We start from the raw sequence: 19,552 nt of genomic DNA, 5'->3' as shown, positions 1-19,552 counted from the left end.
AAAAAAGCGGAAAAAAAGGAAACAAACAAAAATAAACAAGCCAGGATGGAAAAAGCGGGGGAAAGGGCTAAAAAAAAAAAAAAGGGAAAGAACTCCCGCGGCCGGGGGCGGCGGTACCGGGGCTGTGTCGAGAGATACCGGGGCGGTACCGGGGCGGTGCGGGGATCGATGCTGGGGCTGTACCGGGACTGTGCGGGGCGGTACCGGAGCGGTGTCGGGGCTGTACCTGGGCTGTACCGGGGCGGTGCAGAGCGATACCGGGGTGGTACCAGGGCTGTGCGGGGCTGTACCGGAGCGGTGCGGGGAGGTGCAGAGCGATACCGGGGTGGTACCAGGGCGGTACCGGAGCGGTGTCGGGGCTGTACCAGGGCGGTGCCAGGGCTGTACCGGAGCGGTACCGGGGTGGTACCAGGGCGGTGCGGGGAGGTGCGGGACTGTGCGGGGCTGTACCGGGGCGGTGCAGAGCGATACCGGGGCTGTGCCAGGGCTGTACCAGGGCGGTACCAGGGCGGTGCCGGGGCTGTACCGGAGCCGTGCAGGGCGGGCAGAAGCGGCGGCCCCGCCCGGCGGGCCCGGGGCGCGGAGCGGGCGCTGCCGGCGGGGAGCGCTGCCCGCGGCATGGCCCTGGCCCCGGCCCCGGCCCCGGGCGGGCCCCCGCCGGGTGGTGGCACCTCTGCCGGGGACATGGAGCGCTATTACCGCCTGCTCCGCTCCGCCGCGCTGCTGGAAGCCGCCGCCGGTGAGTGCGGGCTGGGCTGGAGGGGCTCCGGGCGGGGGGACAGCGGCTTTCCCCGGGCACCCTGGGGACAGCGGCACAGCCCGCAGGTGTGCCCGCAGGTGTGCCCGCAGGTGTGCCCGCAGGTGTGCCCGCAGATGGGCCCGCAGGTGTGTCCGCAGGGACCCCATCCCTCCCGGTGCCGGTGCCGGGCGCGTTGTGCGCGCTCGGGTCCCGCCGCCCGCGGAAGGCTCGGGAGGGCTCGGGTGGCCGAGGGTTGGAGCTGCTGTTGTGCTGTTGAGCTGTTGTGCTGTTGTGCTGTTGTGTTATTTATTGAATGGACGGCACCAGGGGTTTCAGGAGCAGCCGCGTCCCCCGCGCTGTGACATCCCCGACATGTCGCCGTGGCTCCAGGTGCGGGGTGAGCACAGGAGGTTTTACCTGCCGGTCACAGCGGGATTTCGCCGTGCCAGCCCCCAGCGCGGGTCCCCGTGGCCAGAAGTAAGGAACTCTTCGCTGGAAGTTGTCTCTCAGCCTGCTGGCCCTGACTGCCCGTGCCCAGGGTCAGCAGTAGGGAAGCAGGAGATGTGTGCGAGGTGTGTCAGACACCTGGCCATCCCTCCCGTGTCGCTCGGACAGCTCTGAATGCCGGCTGGTGCCGGGAATGGAGCGCTGTGCTGTGCTGCCTGTGCTCCCGTGGCTGCATACCCTGAACGTCAGCTCCAAACGCAATCTGATCCCTGCCTCAGCCGTGGCTGCCTCCGCGATGTTTCCTTTGATGGACAGCGATCTGCTCTGAAGTTCTGTGGAGCCCTCACTTTGTCCTTGTTTTCCTGTGGACAGTTACAGGTATTTTTGCAGTGAGGTCTTTCCTAAACCAGGAGGGAAGTGGCCCCCGGGGTGACTCCAGCCTCTCCAGAGGATGCACACCTTGTCAGGAGTTCGAGAGCAGGCAAAGGCATCGCTGCTCACCTGCCTGCAGCTGGTGGAGTACATGGAGCTGGTGCTGGGCACAAACAAGACACACTGACCCGAAAAAAAACCTTCCTGTCTAGTGCCAGCTTTCTTGACATCTTTGAAAAGCACAACTGGGGGTGCAGGAAGAATTTGTCAGGGGGTAGAATTTGTCACAGGTGAGGACTCTGCCGACGTGTCACCTGCTTCCCGGGAGCTGTGTGTGTCCGAGCCCTTCTGAGGTGGTGCTAGCAGCACCTCCTGCCCTGCCCACCTGCCCCTGCTCGATTCCTGCACCCTAAAATGGGGTAGATAAACGTAGGCACGGGTGGCCGTGGTCAGTCAGCAGAGGATGCTGCTTGAATGGATGTGGTGAAACGCTCCTTGTGCTGCTGTCAGCAAGGAACACCCACACTGCTGGAGCAGGAGCTGCTGACAGGGGATGGGGACACAGATGGTGCCCGTGTGCTCTGAGCTGTGTCATGGGAACCAGGTGAAAGCAGGCTCTGGGTTTCTTCTGAGCATGAGCCCAGTCTCCTAACCAGCTTTTGGCAGATGACCTTTGTGTAATAGTCACACAGAGCCAGAATATCCCCACAAAGGCACACTTGTGTGCTTGTAGCTGCAGGATCCGGACCCATGATTTGGCATCTACACAGGTTCTTAAAATAAAATATTGAGAAAGAGACAAAGTTCAGTAAGGTCCTTCAAATCATGGGATTAAAAATAAATCAGAAGGTTTTCCCCCTTATTGCTGGTTTCTGAGCATTCAGCCTGATCTGGGACCATGTTTTAACCATTTCCCTACATGCAGCAGTACTGGAAACTTGTTGGTTGTTTCTGGTAGAAGGTGATCTGCCCGTATCTGAGATAAAAGCCTGTAAAAATCCCAAGCCTTTTATGGCCATTCTCATCTCTCAAATGGCTTGGGCTCCCTCAGAGCATGGCAGAAGCACAGCAGCCTCCCAAAGCTCTGAGCCTGCCTCAGCCCAGACCCTCAGGGTGGGCCAGAGAGCAGTAGTAGTCTGGGAGCAGTCAGTAGTATGTGGGATGTGCTTCCTCTCCCTACATCACACTTGCTACAACCAGTTTAATCAGCTTATCATTCATGTACCAGGACAAAAGTGAAGTGACAGCAGGGCTGTGTGGGAGGGAACAACTGAAGTGTAAAGCATGGTGAGGGGAAGAGTTTTCCAAAGCACTCACTTCACCCCTGACCTCGGGGATGCTTGGAGACCCAGAGCTGCATGGAGATGGGGTTTAGAGCTGGGCCACTGCCCTGCTGTGGGAGCCTTTTGGCTGTGTTGGTTTTGGCAGGTGGGACCTGAAGAGATCCTGGAGGCACAGAGCAGCAGGTGCCCTCCGTGGAGGGACACGTGTGGCTGTGACAGTGCTGCTTTGGGGACATGTGCTGAGCACAGGGCAGGTCCCTCCTCAGCTTCCCTGGCCAGGGGAAATGTGAGGCCATTGGAAAATCGGTGGGCAGAGGAGCTGGAGTGTGGGGAGTGCTGGCTGGGGCTGCCTTGTTTCCTGAAGCCCTTTTTCCTCCCCTCCTTTGGAGGTTTTGGAGCAGAGGGGGGTCAGGATGTCCTGGGGCAGGGCTGTTCCCAGCACCCAGCACAGTTATCCTGCTGCTCTGGGCATGTCTGTGCAGGGCTGGGTGCTGAGGAGCCAGAAAGCACCAGCAGTGTCCTCACTTCCCATTGCACAGCCCTGCTCCTGCTGCAGGAATATCCTGAGCTGGATTTGGAAATGTGCTTCTCCTCAGTGGGGGAATGCCAGGATCAGGCATTTCCAATTTCACTTCAGGAAAAATTGTGTTTATTTTCCCTTGCTTTACAGTAGAGTTTCCAGGTGATGCCATTGGGGGAACCTGGCTGCATTTCCAGTTTAGTTTCCTGGCTATATTAGCTGTGAAAGAAATTGTTCCAGTGTACTCAGTGAACTTCATTCCAGGTTTCCTAGGCAGGTAGTGGGGCCTCAGGATTTTCTGCTGAAATATCTCCCGGGAGTTACTTTGTGCTGGAATTTCTCTTTGAAAAATCAGTCTTTGCATGGTACTGAATGATGATGGGAAAGCTACTGATGCCTGTGTATTTTTATTGGGTTTTGGAAATCTTTTGTGCTGGATGGGCTCTGTCTGGTTTGTGCTGGGAAGATGTTTCCTGGTGGCAGATGTTAAATGTGCCTTTTCCTGCCCAGCTGGCAGGTGTGCCCCGCTGCTGGTGTGCAAACAGCTGTGCACACACAGCTCTCTTTGGTAAGGGAAGAGTGGCTGAAACTGGGAAAAGGAGAAAACTAAAAGTACATTGAAGCTCCTATATGTTAGAAATGCAAGAAACGAGATTTTCTCAACTCCCACTTTGTGGTTGAATCCAGAAGAGTGGGTGTTGAGAATCTTTTATTACATTTCTTGCCATAGACGTGAATTCATGTATGGTGGAGCAGGATTTTATCTTTACCAATTTTTGCTTAGTTTGGTTTGATGTGAGAACGGGGCTTTTCTGATTGGGCATGAAAACATCACAGCATAACAGGAGGTACCAACTAAGCCTCGTTGCTGCTTAATTTGCTTTTGCTTCACCTTTTCTTAGCAAAGCTTCCACAGTTTCTCAGCTGCTAAATATAAACTGGGAGAGATTCCCCACCCCTTCAGCCCCAGAACTCCATGGTCTCCAGCACACAGGATCTTTTGACCAGGATCTTTTAACATGAGGATCTTTTAACCTTCTCCTCCTCTTCATCCTCCTCCTCCTCCTCACTGGCAGTGTGGATCATCCACAGCTCCTGCAGACCCTGCTGCTTCCTCCAGCTCCCAGAATCGTGTTGAAGGATGGCATTTCCATGGGATTTTTTGTGGGATCTTTGTCTGGCTGCTCCTTGTCCTGCTGGCAGCAATGGTCAGCAGGAATGAGGTTGTGCTGGTTGTGCAGGGATGTTCCTGCTGGCACAGGGATGCTCCAGCCTGGCACAGGGATGTCCCTGCCTGGCACAGGGATGCTCCTGTGTGGCACAGGGATGTCCCTGCCTGGCACAGGGATGCTCCTGCCCCAGGGCTTTCAGCTGGGCTGTGGAGCCAGACCCAGGTGTCTCTGTGCACACCTGGGTGTGGTGGTCCCACCCCTCTGAGCACACGGATCAGCTCCTGCTGGAAGGTGGGGATGCTGATTCTGATGCTGATTCTGGTCCTGTGAGGACATTCCTCCTTGTGTCAGTCATGCAGCCTGGATGACAGTCCTCACACCTGAATTGCACTGAGTTAACGTTTTCTATTTCCTATCTTCTTTTCCTTTCACAGCACTCTTTTTTTTTTTTTTTGCCTGTTTCCTCTCATCCTCAGTGTGTCTAAATCTAAGCCTTTCAAAAAGGTCATTCTAGTTTTTCAGAAGCTTTCCCTTTTTTGCTGTGTGGTTTCTGAGCTGAGCACACCCCCAGGTTTGGGTGGTGGGGAGGTGTCTGCACTGAAGCATTGGCTGCACAGGAGCCCAGGAAGGCTTGGAGGAGAAGCACAGCCCTGGGTCAGAAGAGAAAACCATCTGTGCTGCTTCCTACGCTGTGCTGGAGCAGGTGCTTGGGCAGAAGTAAAGAAGGAGCTTGAAAATAGTGTGAGCCTTTCCTTAAAAATCTTCACCAGTCTGAGAAAAGATAATTTAAGGAGTCCTTGAACCTGCTGAGGTGGCCAAGCCACCATTCCTGGTCATGGACTAATCCTGGTGGGACTTACATGCCACGTGCAGGACATGCAGAGCCATCTTCCTCAGCATCAATACATCACATCTTCCAGAAAAATAGGCATTTATAAACCTAATCCCGAGCTTTCCCTCTGGATGAGAGCCTGGTTTTGGAGCCCCTGGCCACAGAGAGGTGGGAGCTGTCCCCGTGGGCTCTGGGGACAAAGGGACTTGCAGGTATTGAAGGTATTGAAGCTTTGTGCCATGAATATTTCAGTGTGGCTTTTGTGTCACTCGCTTGGCTGGGGAATGGCTGCAGCACCTGGAATTCCAAGGAGTGACATGGTGCAGGGTTAGGGTTAGGGTTATGGGTTAGTAGGGTTAGGGTTAATTGGGTTAGGGTTAGGGTTGGGGTTAGGGTTAGAGTTAGGGTTAGGGTTAGGGTTAGTAGGGTTAGGGTTAGGGTTAGTAGGGTTAGGGTTAGGGGTTAGGGTTAGGGTTGGGGTTAGGATTAGGGTTAGGGTTAGGGTCCAGCAGCATGCAGCAGTTGGTCCAGCAGGGTTTGCAGCAGTCCCAGTTTGGTGGCAGCTCTCACACAGCCATGCAGACACAGACCCTGCATCAGCTGATGCCTGGGGGCTGCAGGGCCCCTCCTGCTCGTGGCCCCAAACTCGCTCGTGGCTCTTTGCTCACACGAATCCCGCTGGCACTGGTGCCTCTTCTGTTCCCAGGTGAGGGGACACCATTTGCCCTGGGCTGCCTGAGGACTTGGTGGCAGCCTCAGGAGCTTGTGTGCCTGTTCTGTGCTCACGCCAGCTCCCGTGGTGACCTTTTGGTGGCTGGAGCAGTTGTGACTCCTGCTTGCTGAGGAGCAGGGTGTGCTGCTGTGTGCCACACGTTCTGCACTGCCCTGGGGTGGCACCTGGGTGGCTGCCAGCCCCTCCTGGCTGCACAGATGCTGAGTAAACATCTGCCCTGCCTGTGCCAGCCTCTGTCCTGTTCTGGGCAGGACAGGCACACAGCAGGTGTGCTGCAGGTGTGAGCTTGTTGGGGAAGCACACAGGTGCTCAGATCCCCCAGAAGGTGCAGGTTGAAGTGTGTGGGCAGTAGGGGCAGCTGCCTGGGTGCCTCCATCCTCCTGCCCTGCTCTCTGCAGCCAGGAGCAGGCACTTCTTTGTCACTTTGTCACTTTGTCACTTGGCTTTGTGTGGATGCTGAGCAGGTGTGCTGTTCACAGCAGGGCAGTGTGCAGACAGTGTAATGGAGTATTTTTTCCCTGTGAACTCCCTCTGTCCTTTCTGGGCTCGGTGTGTGGAGAGGGAGTGATGTCTGCAGGGTCACAGCTTTGGGGTATGGCAGTCCAGGCTGGGCTGGGCACAGACTGCAGCTGCTGCATTGGTTTTTCTCCTCACACACGGGGCTGTATTTCTGCTCTTTGCCCAATGAATATTTAGTTTTGCAGAGTGGAGCAGCTTCAGCAGGAGAAGCTGGAAGGGCCACTCTCCCCACCGTTCTGGGTTCATGGCTGGGGCACTCTGCTCCAAGGGAGTTCAGTTCCCATTCCTGCACAGAGCAAAGATGGGAATGATTTAATCCTTGCCTGCCCCCAGTCTGTGCTCCCTGGGCTGTTTGGGGGGCTGGCACTGACACTGGGGTACCTGGAAGAAGCCCAGCTCATTGAAAGCCCCCAGGCACCAGAACGTGTGCAGACCCTGCTGGTGTGTGTAGGGCAGTGTGTGAGGTGGTGCTGGGGCAGCTGGACCCTCCTGTGGTGGGACAGCCCAGGACAGACCCTGGCAGGTTAGCCCAGAATGGCTCCAGGAGATGTGGAAATGGGTTACAACTGTGCTGACTTGCAGGTTCCCTCAGTACCAAGTAAATGCTGCTGAGAAGAAGCAGGTCATGGAGAAGCTCAGTGGGATCCTTTCCACTTCTCATTTGATTTCCTTCAGTTTTGTTTCCTAGACTACAGCAGCAGCCCCCACAGGAGAAGCTGCTGCTCTTCACTCACAGCAGAGCTGTCTCCCAGTGGATCTCATGGCACAGTGAATGATTTTCACAGCAGACAGTGTTTGGTCAGTGTGGTGAGTGTGAGGCAGCTTGGCAGATGTGACACAGCCTGCACACGCTGTGAAGTTTGGAAAAGGAAAGGAAACAAGAGCTGCTAAGAGCAAAGCACTTCAGAGTTGAATTGAGTGTTACAAGAGGGATTTGGACTGGGACAGAGCTGTCCCCTGCCTGGTGTCATTGCAGACCCTCAGCATGCAGGAAAGGCCCCCATGGCTGTAGCTCCTCAAAAAGGAGCAATCACTGACAATGAGATTCATTCCACAGCCTCAGCCTGTGCAGTGATCCCCAGGGACATCCCTCTGCAGGGCCCTGTGAAATGTCCTGGGCTGTGCCAGCCAGGAGATGGGCACAGGAGAGACCCAGGAGGTGGGAACAGGAGAGACCCAGGAGGTGGGAACAGGACAGGTCCAGGAGATGAGATGGGCACAGGACAGGTCCAGCAGGGCTCCTTGCTCAGCCACACTGCCTTTCCTCATGGGGTAGAGAGCTCTGAACTCCCCCTTTGTCTTTTCCCTGCTGGGTTTCATGCAGCCTCCAAGATTCTGTATCATGGCAACAATCTCCCCCTGCAGAGGAGTCTCTGAGTGCAATAACTGCAGCAACCTTGAATGAATGCCCATTTTAGAACGTGTGTAAAAATGACACTGCTGTTGTGGCAATTGACCATCCAGGTGCTGCTGGTTTTTACTAAGACCCCAAAACCTGAGGTCGTGCCAGCTGTGTGGGGACAGCAGTTTGTAAAGTGCTCTGAGGTGCTGGGGCATGGGGAATTCAGGCTTGGTTTTGTAACAGCTGATGAGCACAAAGCCTCTTTTTGGCATTGCAAGAAATGAGTGGACTTTGCTGAAGCCTTGACTTCCTGCACCCTGTGCCAAGTGAGATGCTGTGCTTTCATAGCCAGCGCTGGGCAGGACCCTGGGGGATTTCTGTGCTGTCCCAACAGTGTCCTTTAAATAAAATAATCCCCAGTTTGCCACAGAGCATCAGCTGAAGCCTTGTTTGAGAGCCTGATGCCTTTGGTGCCTCGCTGCCTTTCACTGCTCTTTCTCCAGAATTAATATTTTAGGACAAAGGTTGTGCTTCTGTTGAGGATTTATTGCAGCATCCAGCTGATGAGCCTCAGGCACAGAACACGCCGTGGGTTTGGTGCCAGCACTTGATTTTCCCTAATATTTGCCCAGGAGGCTGAGTTGAGTGGCCAGCACAGAGTGGGTGCCAGGGGTGAGCTGGCTGAGGAGCAGCTCTGATCACACCACAATCAGCCTCTTGTTGTGCCCTGACCTTGCCAAGGGGCAGCGTCCTGCTCCTCTGCTGGATTTTCCTGCTCCCCAGAGGATGGGCACAAACCCCCCCTACCTCCCTGTATGTTGTTAGGTGGTGCTCAGTGAGAAAATGCCTTGTGAAACTTTTAAATTAAGTGATTTTTTTAACCATGGAAAGGTCGACTTCCTTTCTCCAGTTTCTCCTTTCTTCCTTTTTACCTGATCAGCCTCAATTAACTGGGGTGCCCCCCTCATATCAGTGCAGAGCCCAGCCCAGAGCCTCATTCACTGCTGACCTGGGGCTGTGGCTGCTGCTGGGTCACAGGGGTGTTTCAGCACTCTGGGGCTGTGCCTGGCTGGGCTGGTGCTGCATTTTGGGGAAAGGCAGGGTGAGCTTCACCTGCCTGTGGGCACAGAGCAGCCCCACACTCATTTGTGACAAATTCGTGTTCAGAGCATGGGCTTTTGTCTCCCGTTTTCAATGACACACACGTTTGATATCATCTAGTTCACGTGTTGGAGCTCATGAAGTTATTAAATGTGAATTTTAGTATGAAAACATTGACCTAGTAAAAAAATAAATCAACAAATAGAGAAGAAATCTCTTGCTGCTGCTTGTCCTCAAGCTGGGTGAAGCAGTTGAATGAAAGACAAATATTTGAAACATCTTTGCAAGACAAACTTCTTTCTCACCAAGGCCAATTCCAGGGCCTGTTAAAATCAAGAATGTTTCTGTAGATGCCTGAGGCTCGATCCTCAACAAGCAGAAATCTCAATTTTATCTACAAGAGGGAAAAGCAGCAGTGTGTGCACAGAAGGGCAGAGAGCAGCCTGTGGCTGGTGGGGCTGGGGGAGGCAGAATTCACCCCCCACACATCTGGGCTGCTGTGCTGCAGCACCTACAGCCAGTACAGCCAGTACAGAAAAACATTTAGACAAACTAGAAGTGACCAGGAAGCTTTTGAAAAAAAGGGGAATAGAATAAATATTGATTATGCTGGAGTGTGCTGAAGTATGCAGCCTGTCTGATTTAAAACAGCCAGAAGATTATTCCCTAGGAGCAGCCCCGTGAAATAATCAGTGTTTAAAATTTGATTATCAGAAAGCCCAAGGACTTTAATCTGTATAGATGTGCTTCAAGACATTTATTTGCAGGAACAAGGATGTTTAATTTTTAGCTGTCATTCCATTTATAGATAATCCAGAAAAATATTTGCCAGCTTTAAGCTCCTCTCGTGTTTAGCCAGTCTGGTCTTTGTTTCCTTCTCCCAGGGAAAGGTGAAGTTGTGTGTGTTCTGCTGTGCTTCATTGCCACTGAAATGATCATGGTGCTAAATGTGGCATTGAAACAGCCTCTCCCATTATTTAATTAGGAAGAAATCTAATAACTGAGCATCAGAACAGCCTCTCCAATGTCTGTGGCCCCATGCCAGGTGAAAACATGATTTCAGAAGCTTATTTGTTCAAAATTAAAGACTGTAGCAGTCTGAAAGCCCAGCCTTGTTCCCAGTGCAGCAGCCTTGGACGCTGCAGCTCCCAGCAGAACCCTCAGCCCATTGGATTGCCAGGGCTGGGCAGGCTTTGTAAAACAGAGACTAGAATTACTAACTCCAAAATATAAAAATTTACATTGGACATGGAGGGGAGGGCACTCAAGCTGAGGAACACTTGGTACATTTAGTGGAACACTTTTGTTGCTGACTTGTGGCTTTCACCCTGTTAGAGTCATTAGGAAGATTAGAAATAACATCTCTAATAGTGTCCATATATCCTTTATGACACAATTTCATGCCTAGTGCTTGGTTCAGTCCCACCTGTGGATGAACACATTGAGAAATGTGTTTGCTTTGCATTTGTGCTTTATTTTGACTGCTGCTTTTCCCTTTCTGCAGAAACTGCAATCCCCATCTGTGCAAAGGACATCAGTGATGATCTGATGAAGGAGTTTGCTTTTCTGTCTGGTGAGTACAAGAACATCTTCAGGATCTCTCTCTCTCTCGCTGTGGTAATTAAATCCCCCAGACAAACCTCTTTGCTGTTTGTCAGTGATACTCCATCAGTAGTATCCAGTGCCACCAGAAATGGTGTTAATAAAACATGGGGGCAGTTTGAAAGAGCAGATCAGGTTTCTGTCTCGTGCCATGCTGTAAAACATCCTTACCTCCCAGCACTGAATGCATTCACAAGCATTGCATTCCCTTTGCTGTGAGATGTGTTTCTGCAGGTTCCAGACCAGTGTGTTTATGTGCCCTTGTGTTTCTGATTTCTTTTGCTGTCCTGTGTAAAGTACACTCAGTAAATAAAGGAAGTGCCTGGTACTGAATACATTTGTTTGTAGCAGCTGCACTCGTGTGTTGTGCTCGCACTCAGAGGCACATTGGCTTTTTTTGGCACATATTTGGCTTTGTTTTGCTGCTCTGGTGATGTGACAAACCCCTCTGCCAGTGGCAGTGTGTGTTCTCACCTGGCCGGGGCACCTGGGCTCTGCTGCTGGCAGAACAAGCATCCCTGTCTTTTTTGCAGGTGGAAGAGGGAAGGACAAGGCTTGGATTATCACCCTCCCTGACAATGCTGGCTTCAACGAGGTGCCTGAGGAGAAAGTGTCCAAAGTCTTAACGTACCTGACCTCAGTCCCAAGGTATGGGGCTCCCTCTGAGCTCCGTTCTGGGTGGGCACAGGTGGGTCCTGCCTGGGTTAGGACAGCTGGGGGTGAGGGGCTTCTGCAGCTCTCAGAGGGATGCAAGTGCCCAGGTGAGGTGTTTTGTGTGCCAGGAACTGCAGAGTGAGGAGTGCACATCATCCCTGTGACCTGTCAGCTGGAATGCATCTCACATTTAGTTGATTAAGTTTCTAATTAGCAACGAGCTTTCCTCAAGCTTTGCCATGTGTCACCACTTAACTATGCCATGCCACTGCAAAGGAATATTTTGACGTGTACAAATAGAGAGTCATTACTGTGCAAAAAGAGAACTGGAAGCAGAGGAGGAGGCTAATTACAGGAACAAAGGGTTTGGGGTCCCCTGGCAGGTGATGGCTCAGCAGAGAGCAGCAGCTCCCATTCCCTGCCTGTGTGTCAGGGTTCAGGTGCTGACAGCCTGCCTGTGCCTCACACAGGGCTGGCTACTTAGATTAATGGCCCTCCACTTTCTTGCTGCTGAGCCTCCTGGAATGCTTAATTTTCTTGAGTGATGCCTGTTTTGGCAAATTTCTTCCTGCAGGAAGAGCAGGCTGACAGCAGCTGATGGGAGCTTTCCATTAGCAGCTGCTTTGGAAGAAGTGTGGAGTGTTTAGGCACTTCTGTTCAAAAAAAAAAAAAAAAAGAAAAAAGGAAAAAAAGGAGCCTCTGATTGCTCTTTTTGGTGGACTCTGAGGTTTCAGGAACAGGTCAGAAGGGTTTCTTCTCCACTTCCCAGCTCTGTCTGCTTTCTCCAAGGCTTCTTATTCCATGTGGCTGTAAACACCCAGGCATTATCCTGATGAGCAGTCTTGCTGTCCCTGTAATAGGTCAAACTCAATCAAGGAACTAATGAGAGCTGTGATCTTGCTGGTGATTCAAACACGTTCAGCATGTTTTTAGTAAAACCACTTTAATCATCCTGCTCTGCTCCTCCTACCCCCACAACAGCCTGCCCCAGTGTCTGATCACCCTGAAATGATGTGATCCCTGACACTTTGGAGCTGGAAGGCTCAGGTGAGCAGGCAGAGCATCACCCAGGTGAGGTGGCAGGTCAGTGCCAGCTCTGTGTACACATCCCTCAGCAGCATCACATCGTGGCTTTAGAGCTCAGACTCTCAGAAGGTCCCTAAAAGAGATAAATCTTTACCTGCCAGAGGTATTTTATTTCCCCAAATATCAGGGTTAGGTTTGGGTGCCCCAACACCTCCTTACCTGTGGATGTGCAGGGCAGATCAAAACCACACAGCCTGTGCCCTTCCCCTGCAGAGGAACTGCAGTGTCCTACCTGTACCAGGCTGAGAAAAGCTCGTGGGTGTCAGCTTTGTAGTGTTTTGGGAAGCTGAATGGTTTGTAGTATTTGGGGAAGATGAATTTCATGAGGCATTTTTCTCCTGGAGATAATTGTTAGATAAAGGAGATGGATGCTGAAAGCTGCTCCTGAGTCCTCCAGGTGAGTGCAGAGCCAGGAGGAAGGTGAGTCCTGCAGGCAGTTTAATTTTTGGTATTCCTGGGAACTGTGCTGCAGGCAGGAGCTGCACAAAGTGCTTGTGAGGATGAGCTGTAAGGGAAAATCAGTGGTAGGTGCCCACTTTGTATTCCATGCACATCCAACTCCAAGTGCTGCCCTGCCTGCCTGCAGTGCTGTGCTTGGAGCAGAGGCCCAGGGAAGTGTGACACATCCTGGCATTGCAGGAAAGAGACCCAAGGAGTGATAAAGCAGCACTTTATCCAGGCTTGCATTGAGGGCTGTGACTGTGTGGCCTGTGCAGCAAATACACATCTGTTCTCTAGCCTGAAAGAATTTATCTCGTAAAAGTTAAGCCAGAATTCCAGTAGAAGCTTAAAGAAAAAAGTAAAAATCAGTTGAAGTCAGTTATGATTTCTGTAAGATTGTTGTTACAAAAAACTGACTTAATTACTATTAAAGTAAAATTTAAAAGAAATCCCTCTGAGTGTAGCATTGGTGAGGTATTACCTCCAACCCTGTGTGCAGTTCTGGGTGCCAGAGTGAAAAAAGATGTGAAGGTCCTTGGATGTGTCCAGAGGGAGCAAATCTGGTGAGAGGGCTTGGAGGAATTGTGAGGAGCAGCTGAGGGGTCTGGGCTTGTCTGGTGTGCAGAGGAGGGGCTGATGGGGATGGATGTGCACTGGAAGGTGCTGAGCTCTCCCCCTGGCATCCAGGGATGGGACATGTGGGAATGGTTCCAAGCTGTGCCAAACAGGGTTAGGACAGAATTTAGGAAGCATTTATTTGCTGAGGAGGTGTCAAACTCTGGAACAGTTTCCCTAGAGATGCCATTGATTCCCCAAGCTGGCAGTGTTCAGGGGACATTGGGACAATGCCCTTAAAAATATCTTCTAGCTTTGGGTCAGTTGGTTTAGATTATCACTGTGGCTCCCTTCCTACTGAAATATCCTATCCTAATTCTATTCTATTCTATTCTATTCTATTCTATTCTATTCTATTCTATTCTATTCTATTCTATTCTATTCTATTCTAATTCTGTTCTCTTCTATTCTATTCTGTTCTATTCTATGACTCTCCAGCTTTTTGGTGTTTAGACAAGCTTTGCCTGTTTCATTTAGGCAGGGAGGTGAGCTACAGAGTGGTTTAGAGCTGTGACTGATAGCACAGAGGAGGGTGCTGGTGGCTATAAATACTCTGAATTTCAATATTGGGCAGGTCGTGCTCTGATCCACCAGCAGCAAGGAGCCTCTCAGTCCTGTGCTAAATCTCAAAACTGCAGGCCCCAGGATCCAATTTCAAGTCCTGCAAAACATCCCAGGTCTTTATTTTTAGTCTGGTGCATCCTGCAACACATAACAAAGTTAAGGATGAGGGGAAAAAAAAGTGACAAGAAACACCCAGAGAGAAATAATCCTTGCCCTGGTTTTCTGTCTCCATCTTTCTGCTGCTGGATGCAAACAAACAGCCCTCAGAGCCTTGCTAGAAAGCATTGATTTATTTTTATTGTCAGTCTAAAAGGTACATCACAGGCCTGGAAATCTGATAAACCTGCAAGGCCTGGCTTGCAAATAGTCACGGACTTTCTCCACTGGCCCTAGAATAAATGACAAATGTCCCACAGTAGGGACAAGGCTGTCAGGCTGCTGGGGACTTTGCTCTCTGTTTCTATAAGGGAACTGATAAATGTAAATTAACATGTTCAGAGGCTGCTCTGAGCATGACCTTGTCCTGAGTCAATGGCTACTTCAGCTTTTCTTAACTGGCACTGCACTCCAGCCTGGCTGCCTGCTCTCAGTTACTTGGGTTCGGAGGTTTTATTCAGGTTTTATTAAGATTACAGTTCTTTGCAAACACAGTTTTGTTTCTTCAATGGCAGTTCTTGAGAACTCAATTTCAGTCAGTTCCTGGGAACTCAAGGGGAGTTGGGGAATTGTTTCTTATAGCTCAGAGAAATACCTTTTAAAATTTTAGAGTGTGCTGAAAAACAAGGGGTTTTATTTTTGCCTCAAACCCAAGGATCCTTTGGCCTGCTCCCACTCACCTGGGGCACAGCTCATGGTGGGGGTGACCAGAGCTGACAGAATCCTGCAGAATTGTCTCACACTGCCTAAACTATTCTGAACAAACAAAGCTTTTGGCTGAGAAGTCACACTCACAACCTCAGACTTTGTTACATGCAGAAGTTCTGTGTGTGACCCATATGTAAAATTTGATATTTATTTTCTCTGCTCTTTTCTTCTACACTTCAAAGCCACCGAATAAATTCAAATGAAACCTTTGCACTTTGGGTGTGATGTTCCAGATCCATAAGTTCTGTAGGATGGCTTGGGAGTTGGGTGCCTCTACATGTCTTCAGTCAGTTATTGTTATGAGTCAAAGGGAATTTTATTTTTTATCCCTCTGAGCACAGCTGCTAATTCCTCTTAAATAGATTTGTCAGAGTTGTAGCTGCCACAGACCAGAGCAGCAAGATGTGCACGGAATGAAACTCCTGCACTGGCTTCAAGTGTCTTTTTTTTTTTTTTTTCTTTTCTGTAGTGACTTGCCAAGTGTTGTGTGCTGTGTGATACTTGTGAGTAACCCACCATGTGTTTGCTTTGCCAAACTCAGGAATTAGCAGAGCTGGTGCTGGCAGGAGGCTGCTTGCACAGGGCTGTGCCCAGAGCAGACACCTGAGCCCTTCAGGGAGCCAGCACGTGTCGTGGGAGGCTGTCCCAGCCCTGGGCAGGGTGCTGTGGGACATGGCTATCCTGTTTCAGCATCCACAGAATAAATATTGCAGAGATAACCTGAGGATCCTGTAAATACACTCACGGGGGAGGCCTTGCTTACATGGCCTGGCCATGGCTGAGTGCAGTTTGTGGCTCAGCTGAGCCTGCCTGGGGAGGAATATTTGAATTACAGACAGGGCAGCCCAGCCTTGGCACCCTGCCAGAGCAGCACCCCTGAGCTGGCTTGGTCAGCCTGGGCATTTCAAAGCAGCTCAGAGGGCTGGGCTGTTAAAAGGGATGTCAGGAGCTGTGCTTGCCCAGCCAAGGGGAGTGTGCTGGAAAACGCCTTCAGCAATCTCTGCCTCCCCAGCAGGACGTGCTGGGAGAGCCACCAGAGCCTGCTGGACACCAGCTCCCCTCCCAGTGCCAGCCTGGCACTGCCCTGCCCTGCCCTGCCCCGGTGTCCCCTCTGCTGCCCCAAAACGAGCCAGGAGCCATCACTTGGCTCTGTGAGCTGGGCTTGGGAGGAAAAGCTGGGCAGGGGTGTCCTGGGGCATCAGCTGGGGGAGGCTGGGGACAGGGGACACTCCTGGGGACAGGGGACACTCCTGGGGACAGGGGACACTCCTGGGGGAAGGAGACATTCCTGTGAGCAGGGAACATTCCTGGGGACAGGGGACACTCCTGGGGACAGGGGACACTCATTGGGACAGGGGACACTCTTGGGGAAAGGAGACATTCCTGGGGACAGGGGACACTCCTGGGGACAGGGGACACTCCTTGGGGACAGGGGACACTCCTGTGAGCAGGGGACATTCCTGGGGACAGGGGACATTCCTGGGGACAGGGGCACAGCTCCTCTGGCCTCTCCGGATCCTTCTCAAGACCCCTTTGTGTCTGGAGCAATCTGATCTGCAGAAATCTCCTGTCACCACGTTGCACACAAGTCACAGGTGATGCTTCACCCCGGGCTTCCACAATCACAGAATTAGGATTGGGGTGGGAAGGGAGCTGTGGAGAGCCCAGAGAATGGCTTGGGTTGATGATGATCTTAAAGATCATCCAGTCCAACCCCCCCAGAACAGCCTCACCTGGAGCAGGCTGTGCTGGAATACCTGCAGATATTAAAAGCCTCAGGTGAGTTTTTTAAATATCCAGAGAAGGAGATTTCACAATCTCCCTTTGCAGCCGGTTGCAGTGCACTGCCACACTCAGCAGAAAGACATTTCCCTCATATTCAGATGGAATTCCTGTGTTTCATTTCGTGCCTGTTGCCCCTTGTCCTGCTGCTAAGCACCACTGCAAAGAGTTTGGGTGTTCAGGAGAATTTTTTTCGAAGGGAATTTCAGGAGCTGTAGAAATCCTAAAATGTGGTTTGCAGTCTGAGTTCTTGCATTTGGGTTTTTTTGGGGTCACTTTTCTTGGAGCATTATCTGGTTATTGGTATTCTCTTATCTTGCAGTCAGCATGAGTCTGACACTAAATTTATCCTGATCCTGGATAGAAGACTGGACACATGGACATCAGTCAAAACAACTCTCCAAAAAATAGCAGTAAGTCCTCTTTAATGTTAATTGCTTTTAAGTCCCCCTGCCTTTCTGCATCTGCAGTGCTGCTCCTACTTTCTCTCCAGGCAGCAGTTTGCTTTATGGCCCTGTAATTAATTTGAGTGTCTAAATGAGCTGTTTGTGTATTAATTTGTTTGTTTGATCCTTTTGCTGGGTTTTATACTCTTTTGCACTGGTTCAAATATGTTTTGTACCATGTTCTATGCTTTTGATGGGTGGAAAAAATGGCTTCATATATGTTCTTGACACTGGTTATTAGTTTATTTCATCTAATTGTTGATGACTGGAAGTTTTAGGTTCTTTAAACAGGCTTCACAAGCATTTGTATGTGGGCAGAGTTGGAAAAATCTATTTTAAAAGTGTATGGATGCATTCATGTATTTTAAATGATCTAGTACACACACGTTCCTGTGCTTCACAGCATTAGCAGATATCTGAACCTGGCTCACAAGTGGGGTTTTGCAATTCTGCATTGCCCTGTGTCTTGGAATCAGAGCTTGCATTTACAGCAGTGTGCAGTTCTAGAAAACTTATGATTTAAAAAAAAATAAAAATAAAATTCCTTTCCCCACCATGCCATGCCATGTGGGTAGGTCAGTGGGAATATTCTGGGTGTATTATTTTTGTGTTGGTTTCTGCTCATAACCGTGGAATGGTTAAAGTTCATCTGAGAAAGGATGAAATGAAGGGCATGTACTGAGACAGAAAATGCTCACCTGGTTCTGATAAAGTTAGCTCTTATGATATTTTAAATTGTTAATACTGCTACAGCTGAACTTGGTGTTGAAAATACCTGGCTTTTGTGGTCAGCCTCCCATAGGAGGCAGAGAGGGTTCCCATTTTGCAGAGGGAATGAGGAACCACTAAGAGTATTCTTGGTTCTGATTTTTCTGCATGTTAGAAACTGAACTTGCAAGTGTGGTTACCATACCACTAGAGAAGAAGCTGCATTTAGATCTTGAAAGTGATCATCAAAATTCAGTTCTGCTGCCAGCGTTTGAACAGGTGTTAATACCAAGAGCATCCTTTAAGGGTGATGTACTTGCTTTGCATAGTCTGGAAGTTCCAAATGGGGAAAAAAAATCCTGTCCTAATTTGTAGCTTCTACAGAAGTGTCGTTCATTTTGTGTTTAATAAGAAAATGTAATTCTTAGAGCATCCACCCTGTTTGTGTAGCTGGGTGTGCTGTGTGTCCGTGTGGAGAGGTGACTTTGCCTGCAGTGTCAGGGCTGTCCATGCACAGGATGGGAGGTGCTGTGTGCAGACAGGGACGGGAAGCAGGAAACCTCTGTCCACTGAATCTTAAGACTTGGGAAAATTGCCTTAAAAACAGAATCTGATCTTAAATGGCTGTTTCTATGTCCAGAAGGTGTAAGGACAAAAATTTAAATCTTGATTTTTTTTTCCAATCACACGTTATAAACCCTGATGCAATTAGAAAAAAAAAATCTTTTTCTGACCTTTGTGCAATTTTGGAGTAAAGGAATGCCATGAAGCTGAATTTAAAGCACAGACTGTGTCCTATTTTTTCCAGCATATGTATATGCAATTGCAGCTCTGCGGTGGTGCATCTGATCTTGAAGATTTTTCTATCACACTGTACAGATTTTTGCTTTAACTCTTTATGTGTGTCTCTAATCGCCTGGGCAAACCAGGCTGTGGGAAGCGGTGCCGGGCAAGCCTCGGGTTTTGGCCGGAGCCTCTTCCCGTGGTTTGTCCCCGGAACACTGAACAGCTGGAAAAGGCACCTTGGAGCAGCGGCAGGGGGGAAAGGGAAGGGGGAAAGCCCTGAGCTGGGAGCCCAATCCTCGCAGCAAAGAGCGCCTGCAGGATCATTTTGGGCATTCCACCTTAAAAGCGAAGCCGGCGCTGGGGAGGAGAGCGGGGCTGGCAGCCGGGAGCCGGCAGGGCTGCCTGCCCGAACCGCTGCCGGCCCAGCCGGGGCTCCATCCTCGGCATCCTCGGCATCCTCGGCATCCTCGGCATCCTCAGCATCCGCAGCATCCGCAGCATCCGCGCCCCGCTCGCATCCCGGGCGCATCCCGGGCGCGGGGCGATGGCGGAGGCGGGCCCGCACCGGGGCTACCGGCCCGCCCGGCATGCGGTAAGGCTGGGGCCGGCCTGCTGCGGGCACCGGCACCGCCCGGCACCGCTCCGGCACCGCTCCGGCCCGGGGGCAGTGCCCGCAGTGCCCGCAGTGCCCGCAGCGCTCGGGGTCCGGCGGCGCGGGGGGAATTTAGCGGGGTCCTGTGTGCGGGAGCTGCCGGGCGGTGGTACCGCTGGGTATCCCTGGTACCGCTGGTACTGCTGGGTATCCCTGGTACCGCTGGTACTGCTGGGTATCCCTGGTACCGCTGGGTACTGCTGGGTACCACTGGGTATCACTAGAGCTGCTGGTACCGCTGGGTACTGCTGGGTATGGTACCCTCCGGTATCACTGGTACCGCCGGGTGTGG

At 51.3% G+C, this 19,552-nt stretch overlaps 1 protein-coding gene across 7 annotated transcripts in view; it reads left to right on the top strand.

The window, feature by feature from the left end:
- Positions 1-618: 618 nt before the first annotated feature.
- The window catches only part of MCF2 (MCF.2 cell line derived transforming sequence), a 52,969-nt gene continuing 34,035 nt past the window's right edge, over positions 619-19,552 (top strand). For 6 of the 7 annotated variants that reach the window (XM_088173404.1, XM_014885013.2, XM_088173403.1 and 3 more), the window contains exons 1-4: positions 619-739; positions 10,565-10,633; positions 11,196-11,310; positions 16,991-17,081. In XM_088173404.1, coding sequence (XP_088029530.1) covers positions 619-739; positions 10,565-10,633; positions 11,196-11,310; positions 16,991-17,081 — 396 coding nt within the window. Of the gene's footprint in view, positions 740-5,213; positions 5,237-10,564; positions 10,634-11,195; positions 11,311-16,990; positions 17,082-19,552 lie in introns of those variants that run through there. The other variant, XM_088173406.1, reaches the window with a different exon arrangement.

This window comes from Sturnus vulgaris, chromosome 14 (assembly GCF_052056855.1).
Source record: "Sturnus vulgaris isolate bStuVul1 chromosome 14, bStuVul1.hap1, whole genome shotgun sequence".
In the NCBI taxonomy this organism is placed as follows: domain Eukaryota; kingdom Metazoa; phylum Chordata; class Aves; order Passeriformes; family Sturnidae; genus Sturnus; species Sturnus vulgaris.
This window is presented reverse-complemented; position numbering and strand designations above follow the sequence as displayed.